General features: G+C 39.2%; 1 protein-coding gene across 1 annotated transcript in view; it reads left to right on the forward strand.

Moving 5' to 3' along the window:
- The window catches only part of rptor (regulatory associated protein of MTOR, complex 1), a 392,084-nt gene that overhangs the window by 138,266 nt on the left and 228,598 nt on the right, over nucleotides 1-25,220 (forward strand). Inside the window, exon 7 of the mRNA XM_072558758.1 lies at nucleotides 1,060-1,119. Coding sequence (XP_072414859.1) covers nucleotides 1,060-1,119 — 60 coding nt within the window. The remainder of the gene's footprint in view (nucleotides 1-1,059; nucleotides 1,120-25,220) is intronic.

A 25,220-nucleotide genomic window follows, 5' to 3' on the forward strand; every position in this document is an offset into this window, starting at 1 on the left:
TCTGCTTAGAGTGCCCCATCAGAATATCATTCTTAATCAGGAGCTCTATAATCTAGTGTCAACATTGAATCTAAATGCATTGGGCTATAACTTCTGGCATGCAATATAAAAAATTGTCACATTAATGTGATATGGATGTTTGAAGTTGGGGCAAATAATTCCAACATCCTAGCTGTCTGGCAATCCTCCACTTCTAGCTTTAAATATAAAAATCAAATAAAATTGTGGTAAGTATTTGCAAGAGTGACTTCTGCAGTTTCGAGATCGGAGTCTTTTTGATTTGTTAATATTGAGACTGCAGGTGGCGAGCTCCTTGATCCAAAGAGTTGTAGTGAATGATTTTAAAATTCATGAAAGGTGAATTAAATCAAAACTAAGATGCTACTCAATTAAATCACATGATCAGCAAGCCTTAGTTGGAACATGTATCACAGTTTAGTAGCTAAGGTCTTGGGAGTTACCAATCCTTAAAAGATGTTACATATAATATTTACAATTGTTTATGTGTTTGCTTCCATTTTTGTTGAAGCCAGGATAATTATACTTCACATTTAGACATTAAATGCACCATTGACAGACCTTTGAGTACTTATCATTAATCTCAGCAAAAATAATTTCGTAGTGGATTTCTACTTATGCACGTTATTATAAGATGGCTCGAAAGGCATAGTTTCCAAGTTTGAAAAGCAGTGTGATATGGATAGAGTGTAATCTCCTGCAGGTATTACGTTACTGGATCAGATGTGGTGAAAAGACTGTGACCCCTCCCTCCCCCCCAGGCTAAATACAAATTTTAACTGCAGTCTCTAGGATTAATCAGTTTTGATAAAAAATCTGATGCATGTGTTTTTTTTCTATGAGAGTTGGTTCTTTGTATATTAAAGTGAGATTCTTCCTTTTTCTCTGGTCTGCTCCCACAAAATGAGCAAGGATTGTAAAAATTGAGTGTTATAATTTTGTAATTTTAGGATCCGATACAATATTAATATGACTCAGTCACTAAGGAATTATAATTTTAAAACCTGTCTCCTTACATATTTTCAATTTTTTTAAAAACAGGTTCTGTATGCAAAGGAGTGCTAAACTGGTGCCTGGAGTTACACTGGACTTGATAGAAAAGTAAGTTATATATACAGTCTTTCAGTTTGGCTGCAATCTTTTTTGTGCTAAACTTGATTTTCCCCAACTGCAGCCAAAGATAGCTCTCAAAAGTTTTATCAAGTCAAAAATTTGTTTTCATCAGCTTTCTTTTTCATAGAATCCCTACTGTGTGGAAACAGACCATTTTGGCCCAACAAGTCCACTCCAATCCTCTGAAGAGCATCCCACCCAGACCCATTACACCCACCCTATTACTCTGCAGTTCCTCTGACTAATGTTTCTCACCTACATGTCCTGAACACTATGGGCAATTTAGCATGGCCAATTCACCTAACCTGCATATCTTTGGACCGTGGGAGGAAACCCACACAGATGTAGGGAGAGTGTGCAAATTCCACGCATACTTTGCCAGAGGCTGGATTTGAACACGGGCCCCTGGTGTTGTGAGGCAGCAGTGCTAACCACTGGGCCACTGTGCCACCCACTCCCTATTCGGCAAAAATGACAACTGTAATAAGTGCACAATTATCAAAGTTCTTTCTGGTTTGGAAGACATGTGAAACACTGAATCCCTTCCCCCAAGATATTTGATGCAATTTTATTGGGGTTCATTTAGCTCAGTTGGCTGGATGGCTGTTTTTGTGATGCAGAGAGATGCTAAGGTTACTTTGGGAAGCGAGGAAAGAAATTGCAGCGTCTTTGGTGATGACCTTTGCATCCTCGCTGTCCACTGTCGTAGTAGCAAATGATTGGAGGATTGCAAATGTTATTCCCTTGTTCAAGAAAGGGAATAGGGATAACGTTGGGAATTAGAGCAGTCAGTCTTATGTTGGTGGTGATCAAATTATTGGAGAGGATTCTGAGAGACAAGATTTATGATTATTTGGAAAATTAGCTTGGTTAGAGATAGTATGGCTTTGAGGGGCAGGTCATGTCTCACAAGCCTTATTGAATTCTTTGAGGATGTGACTAAACAGATTGAAGGTAGAGCAGTGGGTGTGGTGTACATGGATTTTTAGCAAGGCAATTGTTAAGGTTCCCCATGGTAGACTCATGCAGAAAGTAATGAGGCATGGGATACTGGGAAATTTGGCTATCTGGATAGAGAATCTGCTGGCCAATAGAAGACAGGGTGGTAGTTGATGGAAAGTATTCAGCTTGGAACTCGGTGACCAGTGGTTTTGCATAGGGATCTGTTCTCTGACCTCTCCTCTGTGATTTTTGTAAATGACTCGGATGAGGAAGTGGAAGTGTGAGTTAGTACCCTTGCTGAGGACATGAAAGTTGGTGGATAGTGTGGAGGGTTGTTGTATGTTGCAATGGGACATTGGTGCAATGCAGAGCTGTGTTTAAAAGTGGCAGTTGAAGTTCAACCTGGAAAAGTGTGAAGTGATTCATTTTAGAAGGTCAATTTTGAATGCAGATAACAGGGTTAAAGGCAAGATTCTTGGCAGTGTGGAGGAGAAGAGGGATTTTGTTGTCCACGTCCATAGACCCCTCAAAGTTGCTCCCACCCAAATTGATAGAGTTGTTCAGAAGGTGTACAGTGTGTGGGCTTTCATGAGCAGTGGGATTGAGTTTAAGAGCTGCAAGGTTATGCTGCAGTTCTAAAGAGCCCTGGTTAGACACACACTTGGAATAGTGTTCAGTTCTGGTTGCTTCATTATAGGAAGGATGTGGAAGCTTTAGAGAGGGTTCGAGGAAGATTTACCAGGATGCTGCCTGGACTGGAGGGCAGGTCTTATGAAGAAAGGTTGAGGGAACTAGAGCTTTTCTCATTGGAGCAAAGAAAGATGAGAGGTGATTTGAAAAATGTGTACGAGATGATGGGCACAGATGGAGTGTATAGCCATGCTGGAAATGGCCACCATAAGGGGACAAAATTAAGGTGATTGGAGGAAGGTTTAGGAGAGATGTCAGAGGTAGGTTCTTTACACAGAGTGGTGGGTACATGGAATTCTCTGCCAGCAGTGGTCGTGGAATCACACACATTAGGGACATTTAAATCACACTTGGATAGGGACAAGGGTGATCATAAAATGAAGGGTACAGAGGTTAGTTTGATCTCAGAGTAGGAGTAGGAAATGTTGGCACCACATCGAGGGTCGAAGGGTTCTATGTTTTAAGAGCGTAGGTTCAGTTTCTGCACTGGCTGAGGTTACCATAAAGAACTCTGCTTCTCAACCTCCTCTGAGCTGAGGCATGATGATCCTCAGGTTAAAGCATCATTAGTTGTCTCTCTAACAAGACAGCGCCGTATGGTGGGGCACGCCTGTGGTGATGTGACCTTGAGTAAATTGCACTTTTCCATTGTAAGAAAATAACTGAGTGACTTTGGAAAAGGCCGTGTCATGAAACCATTGATGCGATAGTGCAATCTCGACAGTTGGGAAGTAAAATCGCCATTGTTGGCACTGTCCATTCAAGTTTGATTTGTGGGTGTTCAGATGCACTTTTTATTTATCTCGTTTTCCATTGTGGGTTTGAAATTTGATGTGCACATAAGTTAATTTTCAGATTATTAAAAAGAGAAAGAAAGTTATAATGGAAGCATCTATATTCAAGGTTTGTAAATTGAGAGCGCACAATGGGGAATAATAACTTTTTATGTGATTGTAGTAAGATTTAATTTCAATGTCTCCTATGAATTTTTGAATAGATTGTGCAGAGGTTGTTTTACGCCTGCTGTCTTATTGATCATTTAGTGACCATTTTATAATTGAAATTACTTTCGTGACCACATTATAGAAAGCTAATATTATTTAGCATTATAATTGCATGCTTACACTTTGCTATATTTGTGAGATGGAGGAAGGTAGAGGGGGTGGACTGTTCTTGCTTTTTCAGAGCTCAATTGATATTTCTATGCAAAACATATGAAATGGCAGTTAGTAAGGGACAAATTGGCTCAAATTGTCTTGTTAATAAATTTTCAATCAAATCAGATCAGTAATTTGCTCCTAGAGTAAATTCTAAAAACTTATTATTATCAAAACAATTTAAGCCGTAATGTGGAGGTTCCGGAGTGGGACTGGGGTGGACAAGGTCAGAACTCTCATGACACCACATTTTCATCCAACAGGTTTATTTGAAATCTCAAGTTTCTGTGGTGTTGCTGCTTCGTCAGGTGAAGTCACGTGATGAAGGGGCAGCGCTCCCAAAACTTGTGATTTCAAATAAATCTGTTGGACTATAATCTAAGTCATGTGATTTCTGATTTAAAACAGTTTAACTGTGACTCAAAATACAGTATCTTAATCAATTTGTACATGTTTAATCAGGAAGAGTTTACCTGGACTCTGTTTCACTAAATTGGACTATAATATTTTTGCATGTTAATGTGCATAATTAGTGATTGATTGGCAATGAATTTTGTTTTGGTGTGTGTGCGCACGTGCTGTACCATACTTTACTTCCCATACTAGCTATTTTGTGTGCTTTCCCTGTGAGGTTGCTAAGTAGAACTAAACAAAGTGCAGATTGTGCTGAAGTGATCATGAGAAATCGGATTGGACCTCAGCAAGCTAATTGCACATAGGTGGAAGAAGCATGTCCCAACCTTTTGGGTTGGATTTGAGCCACTGTCTGGCACATTGCACTAGATGGTTACTGCACCTAACAGTACATTGAAATAACAGTATGTTTGCATTGACAAAAATATTAATTTCTTCAAATGTGTTTGGTTAACAGAGAATACTGATTAATAGCTGTTTCTTGTGTCCTGAATGGATGTGTGTAATAGAATTCCTCAGGAATCTGTATTTGGTACTTGTTTTGATGTGTACCAATTATTTGTAGAGTCATCGAGTCAGAGAAATGTACAGCATGGAAACAGAGCCTTTAGTCCAACTTGTCCATGCTGACTAGATATTCTAACCTAATCTAGTCCCATTTGCCATCCCTCAAAACCCTTTTTATATATCCGTCCAGATGCCTTTTAAACGTTGTAATTGTACCAGCCTCCACCACTTCCTCTGGCAGCTCATTCCATATTCGCGTCACTCTCGGCATGAAAATGTTGCTCCTTAGGTTCCTTTTAAATCTTTCCCCTCTCACCTTCAACTATGCCCTCTCGTTCTGGACTCCCCCACCAGGGGGAAAAGACCTTGTCTGTTTACTCTATCCATGCCCCTCATGATTTGCCAATAAGGTCACTCCTCAGCCTCCGACGCTCCACGGAAAATAGTCCCAGCCTATTCAGCCTCTCTCTACAGCTCAAACCCTCTAATCCCAGTAACATCCTTGTAAATCTTTTCTGAATATTTACAAGTTTCATAACATTCTTCCTATGGCAGGGAGACCAGAATAACACAGTATTGCAAAAGGGGCCTAACCAATATCCTTACAGCTGCACCATGACCTATACTCCTATAAATCCTATACTCAATGCACTGACCAATAAAGGCAAGCATACCAAACGCCTCCTTCACCACCCTGTCTACCTGCAACTCCACTTTTGAGGAATTATGAACCTGCATTCCAGGGTCTCTTTGTTCAGCAGCACACCCCAGGACATTACTGCTGATTTTGTAAGTCCTGCCCTGATTTGCCTTTCCAAAATGCAGAACCTCACATTTATCTAAATTAAACTGCATCTTCCACTGTCAGACCATTGGCCCATCTGGTCAAGATCCCGTTACACTCTGAGGTAACCTTCTTTGCTGTCTACTACACTTCCAATTTTAGTGTCATTTACAAACTTACTAACCAAATTTTCACGTCCAAATCATTGGTATAAATGGCAAAAAGCAGTGGACCCAGCACCAATCCTTGTGGCACATCACTGGTCACAGGTCTCCAGTCTGAAAAGCAACCCTCCACCACCACCCTCTGTGTCTCACCTTCAAGGCAGTTCTGTATCCACATGGCTAGTTCTCACTGTATTCCATGAGATCTAACCTTGCTAACCAGTCTACCATGAGGTACCTTGTGAAACACCTTACTAAAGTCCATGTAGATCACGATGTGGAGATGCCAGTGTTGGACTGGGGTGGATAAAGTTAAAAATCATGCAACACCAGATTATAGCCCAACAGTTTATTTGGAAGTACAAGCTTTCAGAGCACTGCTCCTTCGTCAGGTTGTTCGGGGAGACCATGCCAAGGAGCAGCACTCTGAAAGCTTGTATTTCCAAAAAAATCTGTTGGACCGTAACCTCCTATAGATCATGTCCACTACTCTGCCCTCATCAATCCTCTTCGTTACTACTTCAACATGTTCTGATGAAGTGAACCTCAAATGTGGTAAATGGCAATAAAAATAATTGTACGCTTCAAAGGTATGTAGACTGGTAAAAATAGGAACACTATTCCATGTGAGAAACTGATGTATATTTGAGAAAGAATGTGAAAAGACAATATCAACTGGTTGGATTGAGCACCAAAAAGACCTTCACATACTCAAATATTTGAAGGCGACAATACAAATTGAAGTGCTTTCAATAAAACAAAATCTATATTTTACAAATAGTGACATAAAGTCAAAGCAAGGGAGCTACACTATATATTTTTATAAATCACTGATCAGACCTCAACTGGTCTGGTCCTGAGTACGACATTTTAGGACGCTTGTCAAGGTCTTAAATAAGCTGTTGTAATGGTGACAAGGGGCCAAGGTGTTATTTGAGAGGAGAGACTAGAGAAGCTACGATTGTTCTTGGAGCATTTGGAGAGATTTAATATGAGGTGTTCAAAATTATTAAAATTTTTGGTTAATCAAATAATGAGGAACTAATTAATTGTCAGGAGGGTCAGTGACCATACAGAGAGATTGAAGATAATTGGCAAAAGCACCAGAGGGGATGTGAGAATTTTAATTCGCAGTGTATTATGATCTAGAATCTGTCTGATAGTATGGCTGAAGCAGGTTAAGTAGTAACTTAAAAATTAGTTAAAGACACAGAAAATAAACAAGTGAGGGTAAAGTACAAGTGAATGGGACTAATTAGGTAATACTTATAAAAAGGTGGAGCAGGTAGAATGGAACTGAAGGCAGATTAATGCTATAAATTCTATGAAAAATAGACCTCCTGGCTCAGTTTGTGAGCATGTGCAGAACAAATGGTTTTCCTAACTTTTGTATCAGTTTTCCTTGACCTTCTCATATAAAGATGTCAGGAATCCCAAATGATTTGTGATTGCACTAGAAAGCAGAGCATGAGTAAGTCAGTAATTAGATTTTTTTTGATTTATGATCTGTGAATTGATTTATAATATATTTGCAAAGCAATAATTGATCCAGTTCTGGTAATAGTGTAATACCTAAGTATGTAAAAAGATCATGCATTAGTTGTGTGACTACTTTGCTGTAACCAGCATCAGGAATGAACAACATTGGGTGACTCAAGCAGTCTGTTCATCAGCTCTGCTTATTAACTTGAAACCAAATCTATTAAAATCAGCGTGAGAATGAGTCATGTTAGCTAATCCATTTTATTGGCCTATTTGAGAATAATATCAAGATGATGGGAGGTGCACAAATAACTTTTTAAATGAATGGAGCATCATAGAAATTTGAGCAAATCATTTGAATATTTTAAAAATAAGCATTAATTGTTGTGACACAATATTTTATTATATTGGCAAATTTGCCTACAGTTTGGTGTAGATATTTGAATTTTTTTTTCTGTCCTGACAGTGGCGACGTAAAAATGATGCGCAGGAAATCTCTAACCAGCCTGGCCCTCAGTTCTGGTGCTCTATGTCACAGTGCATATGTGCTTTGCTCACCTGGAGTCTTGAAATCTGTCAGGGAGGTGAAATCAAGATAAAGAGCCTTTTCCTCAAAACTTGTCTAGATGTTGAAATTGACCTTAGTTTATCTCAGAGCACTCACTTCTCATCTGAAGTAATGTCCACCTGATCAGGCCAAGAGTCTAGCTTCCTGTTGAACTAATACTTCAAATTACAGCGTACTGCTATATGCTTGGCAATCTGTTCCAGAGGTCCACCATTCCCTGAAAAATAATTCTCAATATCGAGCCCAATCTGCCTTATAAAGCAGTCAAGCTTTTTGGTCTTTACAAGCCTATCTAGTTTCAGCTGAAATTGAAGTGAACCACAAATTTGTTGCCTCTTTTTAAGTAAAGCTTGCGGCCCTTGTGCTATAGTGAGACTGAACCTACTTCTGTGCCAGGAGGCCCGGGTACAAATCCAGCATTAATAGCACTTTTGAACAGCTTGATTAGAAAATATCTTGTGGTTTGCCCTAAGAAAAACTAAGAAGCTAAAAAGTTGCTCCCATCTTAGAACGAGTATCGCTTGCACATCATGCAGGCACTGCTACTGTAATGGAGGTAAAGAGTGAAATTATCCTAATCTGGGGACATTGCAAAGCTGCATATTAACTGCAGATTCTGGAAATCTGAAAAGAAACTGGCAAATTCTGATAAAGGGTCACTGAACTCAGAACATTCCCCATGTTTAAAAGGGACTTTTGTGCCACAGTGGTAGTGTCACTACATCTGACCCAGGAGTTCAATCCCATTTTCTACAGAAGTGTCATAATACTTCTGAACAGTTTGATTTACAAAGTATCTTAAGCAAAGTTGCCCTTGTGGGGCTGTGGTAGTGTCCTCACCTCAGAACTAGGTGGCCTGGGTTTAAGTCTCATAGGTTTCATAGGTGGGTATTAGCATTTTTGAACAGGTTGATTAAAAACAAATAAACAAAAATTAAGCCAAGTTTAGGGCCCTTGTGGTGCAGTGGTAGTATCCCCACCTCTGGACGATGTCCAAGTTCAAGTCTTACTTGCTCCAGAGGTATGTAATAACGTCTCTGATTTGATAAATATCTTAACCAAAGTGTGGTCAAATCGATCCTGAGGATTGTTTTTGAGAAATATATGGACGTCACTCTGAGTAGCAATGGTATGTTAAATTGGGCATTAATCTTGTGTCTCTCCCTTACACCATTTTTAAAGTCTCCTCATTATCCACCGTGAGAGGAGATCAGACTGGGTATTATTCCAATTGTGTAAGACCTTGATTTTGTCAGTCAAAAAGGTGGCTGTTATTTTGCAGTGTCAGTACAACTGCAAATCCAGTTTGTCTTTGCTATTGCTTTGTTGTGTTAACCATGAACCTTTTGAGAAGGGTATAGTTATAATCCTGGATCTGTCTATCACTAGTAGTTTCCACTTTGTTTCCTGTCGTGTATATGTTGATTTAGCATTGAACCTTTCCAAGAAAGGCACAATGTAACCTTTCCATGTGCCAATGCTATGCTTCAGCAAGTTGGATTATTTTCTAAACACAAGCCCATTTTCTCAACACGTCCAGGTCTGTATGCAGCTGTTGAGTATCCTCTTCAGTCCGAACATGCTTGCATAACTTGCTACTGCCTCCACCTATTGGATCATGTCCCTTGTATTTTTGAATTGCTGCAATCTGAAACTGAACTTTTAAGAATAACCTCAAACTTCTGTTATATTTAAAGCAAAACAAGTAACTGTGGATGCTGGGAATCAAGAACAGAAACAAAGATTACTGAAAAATGTGAAGAGATAGTGAGAAAAGACTTGGTACAATAGATAAGGGGAGCAAATCAAATAGTCAAGGCAGGCCAGAGCATGGCAGTGAATGAGGTAAGACTGATAAATTAAACTGCATTTACTTCAATGTAAGAGGCCTGACAGGTAAAGCAGGTGATCTTAAAGAATGATTTGGAAAGTGGGACTGAGATATCATAATTACCGAAATGTGGCTCAAGATGGGGCAGGCCTGGCAGCTTAATGTTCCGGGATATGGATGCAATAGAAAGGATAGAAACGGAGACAAGAGGAGGGGGAGCGACGTTTTTGGTTAAGGATAACATCGGTTGTACTTAGGATACTCCTGGGAGAATGTCCAGTGAAGTTATTTTGGTAGAACTGGGAAATAAGAAAGGAATGATCACCTTTTTGTGACTGTACTATATGTCCCACAATAGTCAGTGAGAAATTAAGAAGCAAATATGTAAGGAGTTCTCAGCTATCTAAGAACAATAGAGTTGTAAGGGATTTTAACTTTCCAAACATGGGCTGGGGCTGCCATAGTGTTAAGCAATTAAATAGAGAGAAATTTAAGTGTGTACAAGAAAATTTCCTTATTCAATATGTGCTTGTGCCTGCTGGAGCGGGAGCAAAATTTGACTTTCTCTTGGGGAAATAAGGTAGGGCAGGTGACTGAGGTGTCATGGGGGGGTGGGGGGAAGTGACTATAGTTCTATTAGTTTTAAAATAGTGATGGAAAAGGATAAACCGGATCTATAAGTTAAAGTTTTAAATTGGAGATAAATCAGTTTTGATATTAGGCAAGACGTTTCAAAAGTTGATTGAGGGGGGGAGCGGGAAGGGTGTTCGCAAGTAAAGGACCTTTTGGAAAGTTGGAGGCCTTCAAGTATGAGATGAGGAGAGTTCAGAGACCATATGTTCCTGTTAGTTAGTAGGTGCAGGGAATGCTGAATGAGTAGAGAAATTGAGGCTCTGGTCAACATATGTCAGGTACAGACAACTGGGATCGAGTGAATCCAGAGAGGAGTATAAAGGCAGTAGGACTATACTTAAGAGGGAAATCAGGATGGTAAAAAGGGGCCATGAGATAGCTTTAGCAGATGAGGTTAAGGAGAATCCAAAGAGATTCTACAAGTGTGTTAAGGGCAGGAATAGGTCCCCTTAAAGATCAACATGGACCCACAGGAGATGGATGAGATACTAAATAAATATTTTGTGTCGGTATTTTCTGTGGAGAAGGACATGGAAGGTAGAGAACTTGGGGAAATAAATAGAGATGTCTTGAAAAGTGCCCATATTACTGAAGAGGTGGTGCTGGAGTCTGAAAATGCTTAAGGTGGTTAAATCCCTGGGACCTGATCAGGTGTATCCCAAAACTTTGTGGGCACCTTGTTGTGATATTTGTATCATCAACAGCCATGGATGAGGTGCTGAGAGACTGCAGAGTCACTAATGTGGTGCCATTATTTAAGAAAGATGGCAAGGAAAATCTAGTGAGCTTTAGAGGGGTGAGCCTGACGTCAGTGATGAGTAAGTTGTTGGAGGGAACTCTGAGGGACATGATTTACATGAGTTTGGGAAGGTAAGGACTGATTGGGGATAGTCAACATGGCTTTGTGCATGGGAAATTCTGTCTCACTAACTTGATTGAGGTTTTTGAAGAGGTGACAGAGAAGATTGATGAAGATAGAGCAATAGATCTCAGCAAGGAGTCTGCATGATAGATTGGTTAACAAGGTTAGATCACACGAAATCCAAGAGGAGCTAGCCAGTTGAATGCAAAATTAGTTGAAGGTAGCAGACAGAGGATGGTGGTAGAGGGTTGTTTTTGAGTGAGAGGCCTGTGACTAGTGGTATGCCACAAGGATTGATGCTGGATCCACTGCTTTTTGTTATTGATATAAATGATATGGATGTGAATATTGCTGCTATAGTTAGTAAGTTTGCAGATGACACGAAAGTTGGTGGTCTATAGACAGTGAAGAAGATTATTTCAGCGTACAACCAGAGCTTAATCAGATGGGTCAATGGGCCAAGGAGTGCCAGATAGAGTTTAATTTAGGTAAATGTGCGTTGCTGTATTTTGGTAAGGTAATCCAAGGCAGGTCATAGACAGTTAATGGGAAAGCCCTGTGGAACGATGCCAAATAGAGTCCTAGAGTTACATGTGCATTTCCCTTGAAAGTGGAGTTGCAGGGAGACAGGGTGGTGAAGAAGGTGTTTGGCATGCTTGCCTCCATTGGTCAGAGCTTTGAGTATAGGAGTTGGGATATCCTATTGCAGCTGTAAAGGGCATTAATGAGGCCACTTTTATGAAATTGTGTTAATTTCTGGTCTCACTCCTATCGGAAGGGTGTTGTGAAACTTGAAAGGGTTCAGAAAAGATTTAAAGGATGTTGCTGGGGCTGGAGGGTTTGAGCGATAGGGAGAGGCTGAATAGACTGGGGCTATTTTCATGCGGCATGACTGTAGAGGTTTATAAAATCATGAAGGGCATGAATAGGGTAAATTGCCAAGGTCTTTTCCCGGTGTGGGGGGAGTCCAAAGCTAGAGGGAACATTTGGAGATAGGAGGGGAAAGTCTTAAAAGGACCTAAGCGGCAACTTCTTCACACAGGGTGGTGTGTAAATGGAACGAGCTGCCAGCGGAGGTGGTGAAGTTGGTACAATTGTAACATTTAAAAGGCATCTAGATGGATACTGATAGGAAGGGTTTAGAGGGATATGGGCCAAATGCTCGCAAATGGGACTAGATCAGTTTAGGATTTCTGTTCGGTGTGGATCAGTTGAACTGAAGGGTCTGTTTCCGTGCTATATAGCTCTGACAATCAAGGAAAGTCTCATGATAAGCACTCATCATTAAGGACTCTAGTGTAAAACCTATTCAATCATTTGTGAAGTTGGTGGTGTTGTCTGTCCGAAAGGGTTCTGAATGCTCAGTCATTGTATATATTTGACTCTGATAGATCTTTAGTTTCTCAGAACCCCAGGGATGTCAGAAACAGGCAGCAAAGTGATATTGAAGCCGAAATCACCCATGGTTGTTATGATATGGACTGGGGTGGACAAATTCACAAGTTGACCAACACCAAGTTAAAGGCCAGTAAGTTATCTGAAATGCCAAGATTTTGCAGTGCTGCTTCTTCATCAGATGAGTTATTATAATGAACGCAGGGTCTGCTGCTTCTATTTCTTATTGTTTCTGTTGTCTTATCCATCTAACATGGTGAAATAGATCTTGATTTAATACCTTATTGTAAAGACATCTTCCCCAACAGTAGCAGCACAGCATTGAAAGTGTTACTCTTGGTGATGTGCTTCTGTCTCTGAAGTGGGCTCTGTAAACGCCACCTGATTCCATGATGGCCCCTACAATCAAGCTACCTGTCGATATTCACTGTCTTGGCTTGAATGAGGAATCGTGTCCCAGAGGAATTTAATAGAAAGGGATCGCAGCTCATATATCAGGCCTTTGGCAGATTTAAGGAACATTCTTCGAATTGGTTACAGCAATAATTAAGGCACTTTTATCATCATTAACGATCCCAGTGAATATCACTGTTAAAATGTTGTACGTCTATAGTCCACACCTGAGTTTGAGTATTACCTGCTTGACATTTCCCAAGTTTTATTGTATACTCCTGTTGTAGCATTATTAAATCAATAGAAATACTAAAAGTTGAAGTTACTGAAGTCATCTTAAGGTAACTTCTTGAACCTGTTTATTGGAAGTCACACAATGAGCAAATTGCTTGTACTTGCTACAAGTCATATGTCTGAGTTTATGCTCTACACGAGTGTGGCTATTTGATATTGTTTGAGTGCAGTTGAGACCAACCTGTGAGGAGATAAGACCTTTTCCACTTTTCTGAGCAACTCTCTTGAGGATTTGCAAGAGAGCTGAGGAACTGAAATAGTCCTTGTCCCTGAAAAGTTCCTAGAAGACTTGCTGTCAACATCCTGAGCACAACATCTGAAGAGATCCCGGGGGGGACAAATACATGTTTTTAGTGATACCATCTAAATCTAGTGGTCTGTCTGTGTGAAACTGCATCAGACCGAAAGCGATCTGAAACAATTTGTAACTTATCCTTTTATATTCTGAGAATTAATAATTATTTTCACCAAAGTGATTATTTTCCGATGTTAAATGCTGCAGAGAAATTATCTTTTTTTAATGTATATATCTATGCGAGCACATTTGTTATTTAGATGGGTGAATCCTTATACTTTCCATGTTGGAAACTTAGCTTTGTTTCTTCAAATAAGTCTTGTTTTTATGATCAATTTTACATACTTAGAAAACCTGATATTATGAGGTCGACTTGCATTTTTTTTTGAGAACCTGGGTTTGAAAGTTGTGGAGTTGTCTGGTCTTAGAAATTTTCTTGAAAATAATCCTCTTTGTAATAATTGCTGGTCCTGGTTGCCTGAACTCATTTCAGGATGAACACCTGACTGTTTGACTGTGAACAGTGTTTGCAGGAAAGGCGTTTCTGTTTTGAAAGTTAGTTGGGAAAAGCCTGTTAAGAACAAGCTGTCCAACTCATGTCTCCTGTTTCTGAATTTTGTTGAGAGTTCAGGCCGAAATCTGATTATTCTTCTGGAAGCAACTAGCTGAAAGAACTTCTCAATATTCTTTTTCTTGTGAAAGGTGTCTACCAAGGCCCCAGAGCTAATCGTACTTGACTAGTGACTTGATCATGTGTGTAAAACCACCAGATTGATGGACTTTGGCAGATTCTATGTTTTATAAACGTTGTCTTGAAGAATAACGCTCTTTATTGATTTTGACTGGTTTTCATTTTAACTCTTTAAGACTTGGTCATTTTCAAATTGATCTTTGTATTTTTCCACATGTTGCCCATTTTTCCTCTCAATCTACATTACTTTATATCTGTCTACATTAAGCATTCAATATGAGCAAAGCCATGTGTATGGTTAATATTTGGGCATCTTTTGAACCAAGTGACTATTGTCACATTTACATTGAGTTAATCATTGACTGAAACACATTATGGGGGGGGGGGAATCTGCTTGGGCAATTAGAAGCTAGTTTTGTATTTACCATAGAGTCATACAGCACGGAAACAGATCCTTTGGTCCAACTCATCCATGCCGACTAAGTTACCCAAACTAAACTACGATTTGTTCTGCTATAATGCAGTAGTTCCTTTTTCATTCAATCTATGTTATAAGAAAATTGTGTAATGGCAACACCATTTAAGCTAATGGCGCCAGAATAGTGTTATAATACATGCTTTAAAAGTTCGTGCTTTAGAAACAAGTGTCCTCAATTCGTCAGATGTATTATACTGAATTCGCATTATGGAAACGCACATTGTAGCAGAACAACCTGTAGTACCATTTGCCTGTGTTCAGCCCATATCCATCTAAATTTTTCCTATTCCATGTGTCTGTCCAAATGTTTTTAAAAATTTTGTAACTACACCTGCAACTACCACTTCCTCTGGCACTTCATCGCACATATGAGCCACCCTGTGTGGAAAAAGTTGCCCCTCAAATCCCTTTTAAATCTTTCTCTTCTTAACTTGAAATTATGCCCTCTAGTTTGAACTCCCATATCCTAGGGAAAAGACCTTTGCTGTTCACGCTATCTGTGTCCCTTGTGATTTTATAAACCTCTATTGATCACCCTTCAAACCTCCTAGGCTCCAGTGAAAAAAGGGTCCCAGCTTGTCAGCCTCTCCTTATAACTTAAACTCTCTAGTCCTGGTAACATTCTTTTAAATCTTTTCTGCGCCCTCCTCAATTTAACATCATTGCTGTAGCAGAACTATACACCGTACTCCAGAGGAGACTACACCAACATCCTGTGCAACCACAACATGATGTCCCAACTCCTATATTCATTGGTCTGAGCAATGAAGGCAAGCCTGCTTTCTTCACCACCCTGGATTAGTAATGCTGGAAGAGCACAGCAGTTCAGGCAGCATCCAACGAGCAGCGAAATCGACGTTTCGGGCAAAAGCCCTTCATCAGGAATAAAGGCAGTGAGCCTGAAGCGTGGAGAGATAAGCTAGAGGAGGGTGGGGGTGGGGAGAGAGTAGCATAGAGTACAATGGGTGAGTGGGGGAGGAGATGAAGGTGATAGGTCAAGGAGGTCACAACATGGTTGAAGAACTTCAGAGCAGAGGAAATGACCTGGGAGTTGCAGTGGGAGAGGGACTCCCTGAGATTCTTGTAGAGAGAGGAGGAAAACTTCCTTTATTCCTGATGAAGGGCTTTTATCTGAAACGTCAATTTCGCTGCTCGTTGGATGCTGCCTGAACTGCTGTGCTCTTCCAGCACCACTAATCCAGTATTTGGTTTTCAGCATCTGCAGTCATTGTTTTTACCTTGTTGATTTTAACCTTACTGCGAATCCTCTTGCAAGGATGCCTGCCTTGAAGAAGTTTTCCTCCTCTCTCTACAAGAATCTCAGGGAGTCCCTCTCCCACTGCAACTCCCAGGTCATTTCCTCTGCTCTGAAGCTCTTCAACCATGTTGTGACCTCCTTGACCTATCACTTTCATCTCCTCCCCCACTCACCCATTGTACTCTATGCTACTCTCTCCCCACCCCCACCCTCCTCTAGCTTATCTCTCCACGCTTCAGGCTCACTGCCTTTATTCCTGATGAAGGGCTTTTGCCCGAAATGTCGATTTCGCTGCTCGTTGGATGCTGCCTGAACTGCTGTGCTCTTCCAGCACCACTAATCCAATATTTGGTTTTCAGCATCTGCAGTCATTGTTTTTACCTTCTTCACCACCCTGTCCACCTGTGATGCAACTTGCAAGAAATGCAAATACAAGTTTGCCAGGAAAGGTGGCCTGAGTTTACAGGGTTTGAGAGATTGAATTTTAAAGAGAATGGAGTTCACTGCTGATCTTGAAAGTTGTCCAAAAAGATTTCTGGCATGCTTTTCACCTTTCCCGATGTATTTTCAATCTGGAATCATCGACATGACCTCTTGAGTCCACAACCAATGCAGTCATCAGGTTTAGTAATCTAAGCAATTCATTTGTTTGAAGAATTCTGAAACAGCAAATCAGGTAGTAATTATCCTTAATTTTGAGAGGGTAAAATAAAGATGGAGTCATACACATAGGAGCAGAACCTGTTATGTCATGAATATCTAAGAGTAATTTTATGACTTTTTTAAACCTGCAGTTTTTAAAAAATCGTAATGAAGAAATTCACATTCTACAGATATAGTAATAGTTTTTCAGGGTCAGAGTTGTTCATTAATCATAACTTAGTGTACCATAAATCACTTATGTTACTTTACATTTAGTAAAGTGTGCTTCTCAAGAGTTTTTCCAACTAGATGGGCAGCATGAAAACTGCAAGTTCATGCCAAATTAAATCATTGCTAACATATTTACATTTTTGAGGATTTTAACAGTGGAGGCCATAGTTGAATAAGAAATCATAACAACCTTTGTCTTTGTATTTAACTTTGAATATTGAGGCACCAGAAAATGCTATTGGTTTTGGAGTTGAATATTATTTGGAATATTATTACTGCTTAATCCATGTCCTTAGTACAGCAGAACTGTATTTGTGGTAGAAAGTGTTTGATCTGTCAATTTATAATTCAACTGGTTACAATAACCAGGTAACTATTAAATCATCAAAGGGACTGGCTTGTAACTGTCTACGAAGGCAGTATCTGACTGGGTTATGTCGACGTTTCCCATAGATAACAGCAAAATGTTTAACACCAAATATGGAATTATTTTTTGCAAGAAACATGGTGGATTTTATGCCTTGCTTTGTAGCAGCAGCTTGTTTGTGATAGGTGTGAATGATGTAACTGCTAAAAATTATTAATAGTACTTGTTACCCCTGCATAATGTAATTTGTCATTTTTAAGCAAGGATTGGTCTGCTTCTTCTTTGGTTCTTATTTTCAATTAATCATTCATCCTTCCTTTCTGATTTAAAACAAAGCAACTGCAATAATGTGATGCTTGTCAAATGGAAAATAAATTGTAAAGTAGCTATTGACAGATTCCAATTGTTCTCCATTAATTTTTTTTTAACTTCGTTTCTGAACATAATGAATACATAAAAAATCGTGAATTTTAATTCTTTTAAGGTTGACTAAGAGTGCATACAATGAGAATTTGTAGCTCCTGGACTTTTCAGATATATGTTTCCTTGTTCACTCTTTAAGAATTTTAATCCCTACTCCTTAAAACCTACTTCTGCAACCAAAGGTTAGTTCAACTTTCCTCGGCTCCTCATGTGGCTTGGTATTAAAATTTGATTGACATGTCCTCTTGTAGTATGTTTGAACATTTTACTGCATTGGCATTGTTCTTATAAGCCATTGTTTGTAAGGGTCTTCTCACATTTTGGCTACATATGGGAGTATGGTCAAAATGGTACAGTAAAAATGGTTTCCATCAGTTCCAAAAGAATTTAACTGGATTAATTAGATTAGATTAATTAGATGAACCCAGTTAAATTCTTTTAGAGCTGATGGAAACCATTTTTATCTTCCACTTGTCCGCAAAGCAATATCTGTGAAATCAGTAAGCTTAATTGCTTTAATAGTTTTCATACTGGGTGTCAGTCTCTAGAATAAGTTATGAAGTTAATCTCTTGGTGCGTTCTTGGTTTCCTTAGCTGATAATTGTAACCATAAATATCTTGGTTTTACAAATTATTTTTCTACAATGACACTATTCATTGTTTAAGAAAACTTGGCTAATATTCTGTCTCCCTTCTAATAGCACATACCTTTATTCGCAGCAGCTCAGCAATGAAAGATGGATTTAATTAAAATATATAAAGTTCTTTGAGGACTTGACTGGATCGATGCTGAGAGACAGTTTCCAATACCTGGCGTTTCTAAACCTACAGGATCATAGTCTCGGGATAAGGGGCCATCCATTTAGGACAGAAGTGAGACATTTCTTTGCTCAGGGCTGTGACTGTTTAAATTTCTGTGCACAAGACTTTCATTTATTATATTGAATATTGCAAATGCTGTGGGACCTAACAAAATGAAAGGAATGGCAGTGCAGCAAAACATTGGCATCTTCCTGGCAGTGTGGAAAGTTGTTCAGTTTTCTTCTGTTTAGAAGAGGAAGGGTAAATCCAATCTGGCCAATTGCCATCTCAGCAGCCTTCCCTTATAGCGAAGTAATAGAAATTATGGTCCACAGTATTCTGTAGGAGCATAATCCCCAACCAGGGATGAAGACTCAGGAGGGAGGCAGGATTCGGGCAAGTGGAAAATGTTTATTCAAGCAGAAACCAATTACAGCAGGGAGAACGCCAAAGGATTCCTCCGAATCTTGCCTCTGTATAAACTCAGTTATTTGCTTAATCTTTAGCTCAGAGTGGAAGAGAGATCAATGTCATACTCTGATTTTATAGTAAAAGCCATATTTTTTATACACTGTTCCAATAATCATGTACGACATGATCACTATGTCCTTCCCTCTTACTTAGGATCCCAATTCTAAGGGATACCTAATCAATGATGGGCATCACTTCGGGCAACCCCGTGTTCCCATGATCTCATACTGTTTAACAGACACCATAAACTCTAGGCTTTGAGATCTTGTATGCATCCTATTTTCATTCGTGTTCCAAAGTTACTATCTATACTCCTTCAGTTTGCTCTCAGGCTGGCTTATCTCTAAGCAGCATGAACTCTGTTAATCATTGTATTCTATGTGCTGCCTTTATCGAATTCAGTTATTGTTCTTACATTTCCCACTGTTCTAATAATAAATGTAAAAATACAAAAGACAGTTTTAACTATTTTCTGTAAGACTTTTACTTTATTCATTTGTGGGATGCGGGTGTCGCTAGCTGATCAGCATTTTATTGCCCGTCCCTAGGTGTCACTTGTAATAGTTATTTCTTATAATATTGATTTCTGTTATGCTGTTAGTTATAAAGTGTAAAATTATACAACAACTTCTATTGTTAGCACTTTGTGATTAGTGGACTGTGAACAATCTATTTTGTTCAGGGTGTAGGAAGAGTCATTTTCTAAAGCTAACTAATCCTCGCATCTAGGTTTAAATGCTTTTTTCCTTAATACTTGCATTATGCTTTGGTTATATGTGCCTATCTTAACGTTGAAAACTCCTTCTATGATTCTGTGAAGAATCTTTAACTAGGACCTTTTTTTAGTATTGAATTATTCCTGGAACTAATTACTATAAGATAACTTCAGCTATTGTTCTCTCAGCTGTTTAAGGGGTTAATGCACTGTATCTCTCACTTAGTACTGGATTAGTGGTGCTGGAAGAGCACAGCAGTTCAGGCAGCATCCAACGAGCAGCGAAATCGACGTTTCGGGCAAAAGCCATTCCTGATGAAGGGCTTTTGCCCGAAACGTCGATTTCGCTGCTCGTTGGATGCTGCCTGAACTGCTGTGCTCTTCCAGCACCACTAATCCAGTATTTGGTTTTCAGCATCTGCAGTCATTGTTTTGACCTTTTCTCTCACTTAGTGTCTATTCATTTACTGGGACAATTATCAATTCACTAATGTGTCTGGAACTCATCACTTGTCTGTCTTGTAGTCATGTTGTTATCAATAATGTCTGGGACAGGCTGTTCATCTTGTTTACTTCTTTCCAGCCATTAGTGTTCTAATGCTGGGACAGGCTGCCTCGTTATACATAATCCTTGTCGGCCATTTTGTATGAGAAGTCATGAGCCATTTTGGTGTAAACATGTATGGGCCACCCCTACAATTTAAATGTAATATTTGCAGAATAGTAGCCCGTTACCAATGATCAATTAAAGTCCCAAAAGGTTCCCTTGGCTCCTGAACTTATTAAAGCATTGGTCCAAATATAGGCAAGCTATTTGGATGCTGCCTGAACTGCTGTGCTCTTCCAGCACCACTAATCCAGAATCTGGTTTCCAGCATCTGCAGTCATTGTTTTTACCAAGTATAGGCAAACAAGCTGAATTCGCGAGGGCAGGTAGGAGACTTCAAAGCAACATTTGACCAAGTGTGACATCAAGAAGCACTGTCAAAATTGAAGTTAGGTAGAAATTCTCCTCCAGTTGAAGTCGTATCTAGTTCAAAGGAAAATGGTTATGATGTTTGAGACTAATCATCTTTGTCCTGGGGCATCGCTATTGGAATTTCTTACAATGCTATCCTAGGCGGCAGCATCGTCGCAGTATCATGCTTAACTCTGGAGCAATCCATGTCCATATGCAGCAAGATCTGGATAGCATTCAGGCTTGAGGAATTAACGTTTTAGCCATACAAGTGCCAGGCAATGACAATCTTTGAGAATTCAACAATCGCCCCGTGATGTTCCGTACCATGACAATCACTGAATTCCCCCACTGGTCCTGGGGGTTTTGATAGAGAAACTGTGTAAATACTGGACCTCAGTACCAGATTAGAATTGCACATTCTGAGATGAGTAACTCACTACCTGACTCCCTGAAGCTTTTCCACCATCTACAAGCTATATACCAAGAGTACAATGAAACATTGTTCAATTAATTGGCTGATTAATAGTAACTCAATAGTAACTCAACACTATCCAGGACAAAAGAGTCCACTTGTTTGGCATCTCATTCACTTCCTTCATCACTGCACAGTGGAAACTCTGCACTATACCAGATTGGGAGGTGATGGTCGAGTGTCATTAACGCTGGATTGTTCTGGAGACCTGAGTTTGAATACCCCTTGGCAGATGGTGGAATTTGAATGTAATAAAAACCTGAAGACTCTAATGATTGTTTGACACCAAGTTATAGTCCAACAGGTTTATTTGTGATTTTTGACTTTGTTCACTCCAGTTCACTACTGGTGCTGCCACATCCTGACTCATGATGATCACGAATCTATTGTCAATTGTCCGAAAAATCCATGTGGTACGTTAATGTCCTTTAGGGAAGGAAATTGCCATCCTCATCTGGTCTGGCTTACATGTGGCTCCAGATCCACTGCAATGTGGGTGATTTTTAACTGCTCCCTGAACAATTAGGGGTGGGTAATAAATGCTGGACTAGGTAATGATGCTCACATTCCATGAATTAATTTCTAAAAATGCAATGTGGCAACACACCACTGTTCCTTTGAAAGAATTCAAATGTGTGACCTCTGGCACATGGAAGAACAAGGGCAGCAGATACAGAGGACCACAATGACATTCAAACTCTGCTCCGTGCACCATCCAGTCTTGGAACAGTATGACCATTATTTCACTGGTGGATCAAATCCTGGGACTTCCAGCACTGTATTTTAACCGCACCGGATGGACAACTGGAAGGCAGCACAATATCTTTTCTCAAAAACAATTATGAGTGGCCAACAAATGTTGACCTTGCCAATGATCCCCACACCTGAAAATAAGATAAAATCCAGACTGAGATTGATTAGATTTTTGGGCACCATAGGAATTAGCAAACTTGAGAATACTGTGAAAAGTGATGTTCATGTACAAGTTAAGTAATGATCGTATTGAATTCCATAGCAGATTTGATGGATCTGTGGTTTATTCCTCCTCTTTCTAATGCAATGTTCTTTGTCTGCAAAGCAAATTGGAAAGTCTTTCAATCTATAACCTTTCCCTTTCCAGAGCATATTACCTTGGATTATGTTCACCCTTAAACTATATTTATTTAGTTATACAAAATTTGCTCATAAATTTTATTTTCTGAGGACAAACCGCTGTTTGAAAGGGAAACTGAAACTGTTAACGTTTTAATCAAATCCAGAACTGCAGGTGCTGGAACCTGAAATAAAAAGATTGTTAGAGAAACTCAGTAGGTCTGGCAGCATCTGTGGAGAGAATCAACATTTCGCATCTAGTTCGGATGAATGGTTATTGGACTCGAAATATTGAATTTGTTTTCTCTCTGCAGGGCCTGCCTGACCTGTTGAATTTCTCTGTTCATGTTTTCGTTGTTTAAGTTGACTGCTCCTATACAGTTTTTAGTTTGTCATAACGTATTTAAGAAGTTAGGATCATAAAATAAACCTTATGTAAGCAGGGAAGGACTCATTGCTTAACCTCTCTCTATCAGTTTTTGTCCCTGTTGGAAGGCAGATTACAGTTAACGGATTATCAAGTCCATTTTAAGCACTAGTATCAGAGTGTGGATTTTTGTTGTTGCAGTTAGCCAGTTGAAGGAGATGCCGTTGTCTTTAATGGGCTAATTTGTAATTGAAATGGGTTATTGGAAAATCCTGAGCTTTCAGTTACTTTTTAATAAGATAATATATTTGCTTGTGTACTGCTGTGTACAGTTTCTAATAATATCATGTGCATTTCATATCATGTGCATTTCAAGTTGCAGACTCCATTAATGAAGAATACAATAGTGTAACCTGTGGAGGTGCAGGTCATCATGGATTTCTGTGTTTAACTGCCAGAGATTGCTGTCAGTTTTTCCTGTAATAACAAGAAGCCCTTATGGTTTCTCCATAATTCGGGCACGTAAATATAAATCACAATGTAACTGTTGTAGCGTCCTTATATGACATCTTCGAATCTCTGTTTGTCAAAAGTATTTTTTGTGAAATCTGTACGTTTTACTTTGCAGCTGGCATTGAAGTTTATTAGCATACAACACATATCTGATTTTACACTTAAAATCAGTTCCAGCAATTAAATAAGTTAAATGACAACTTGCTGAGTGTACCTGATTTTCCCTTGAACAATTGTGTGTATTTCACTATTTAAAATAATGTTTAAAGTGGTACAAGAAGTCATTTAGCCCAGTTATGGTTGCGGGATACAAATGCAAAATGCTGCAGATACCAGAAATCTGAATTAAAAAGCAGAAATGTTCAACAGATCAGTCAGTGTTGTGAAGAAAGGAATTGAATTCACATTTCAGATTTATGTTCTGTCATAACCGATGACTGGATCAAAGTTGCAGGGAAGATGAAAACTTAGAGCAAGTATGTAATACTAAATAGCCAACATTATTCCTTTATTTTTTTTCCCCCATTTTGTGAGCGGCACGGTGGCACCGCTGTCTCACAGCGCCAGGACCTGAGTTTGATTCCAGCGGTTGACTGTATGTGTGGAGTTTGCACATACTCCCCATGTCTGTGTGGACTTCCTCCAGGTGCTCCAGTTTCTTCCCACAGGCCAAAGATGCGCAGATCATGTGGATTGGCTGTGGGAAATTGCCCGTAGTGTCCAGGGATGTGTAAGTTAGCTGGATTAGCCATGGGAAATGGAGGGTTACAAGGATGGGGGTGTGGGGTGGGGGGGGAGGTGGGGTGCAGATTGAGGCGTCAGGGGCTGGTGAGTGAGTCTTATGTGAGATGGTCTTCACTGGCCTCTTTACACACTGTAAAGGATTCTATGAAATTCTTTTTGAAACTTAAATTCATGTTATGAAGGCCATCATTCCTTGTGTGAAGAGCTAGTTCATGGCTTGCTCTAAAATATATTGTTACATCCTGTGAATTACAAGTAACTAAAGAGAACATGACACAGATTGTATTTCTGTGCTGAGCAGTCCCACTGAATTTCTCCAGTATTCTCTTTTTATCTTAGTTAAGAGCCTGTGTCATCTGTCAACAATACACTTGGACTGACCTCAGATCTCTTGTAGAATGCTTGGAGGCTTCCTGATAATTTTATCCGTCCATTTTAATTCCTGGTATTGCTTAACTTGTCTCTTAACTGGCCATGAACTTTGGATGTCAAGACTGCTTTTATTCTGTCTGAAGCCTGTATCGATCTGATGAAATGCTGTGCGTTGTTTGGAAACACCAGAGCAATTTCATTGGAAAGAAATTTGCTATTCCACCGTTCAAGTCTGGTCACTTTTCTGAGCTGCTAATTGCCAAGTAGATAAGTGGAACCATATTCTTGTTTTTGATTTGTGACATTAACATTTTAAATCTGTTGTATTCATATCATGATTACACCACCAAGAATTATTACTGAATTTTATTTTTCATTGAACAGAGTCCAATCAATATACTTAAAAATTAAGGTATATTTTCTAGTTGAAATCTGGTTTCATGTTAATAAATTTATGGATGTTAATTATGTGCATATATATTAAGCTTCTTTACCACTATAAATCTAAGTCTAGGAATGTGAGCTAATCGTTAATTGGTAAAAATGCTAATAAAGCAGTTGCTAATCTTGATTTTTAAAAATATATACAGTGCCCATTTGCCACCATTTAGCATGTTGGACTGTTGCACTAAAAATTCCATTAAATTGCTAAATCGTTAGTTCCAGTAGAGGTTATATGTGTACAGATTGTGAAAGGATTCTTTTGCACCATTATTAACGAGTGAATCTGCTATATAAAACAAGTCATTCTGGAATTTTTAGGTCAGAAGCTGAGTAATTGTCTTCACCATTGCATTACTGAGATGGGAATGCTATAAATAGAGCAAGATGGTGAGCATCAAAAATCATTTTAAATAAAAATTCAGGTTCTGATTAAATCCAAAGTATATCTTTTTTGTACTTAAAGATTTTCAGTGTTTACACTAATTTGGTCTTTTGTAGTGCTGATGTTTGCTGTAATATTTTGAATTGTCTTACATTTGAATGTAATTTAATACATGGAAAAGATTGTTAAGTTAAAATACTTCGAACCAATTAATTCCAGAATGAAATAGAATCTTCAGTGCTAAAATCGGATTG

Source organism: Chiloscyllium punctatum, chromosome 39 (genome assembly GCF_047496795.1).
Source record: "Chiloscyllium punctatum isolate Juve2018m chromosome 39, sChiPun1.3, whole genome shotgun sequence".
Lineage (NCBI taxonomy): Eukaryota > Metazoa > Chordata > Chondrichthyes > Orectolobiformes > Hemiscylliidae > Chiloscyllium > Chiloscyllium punctatum.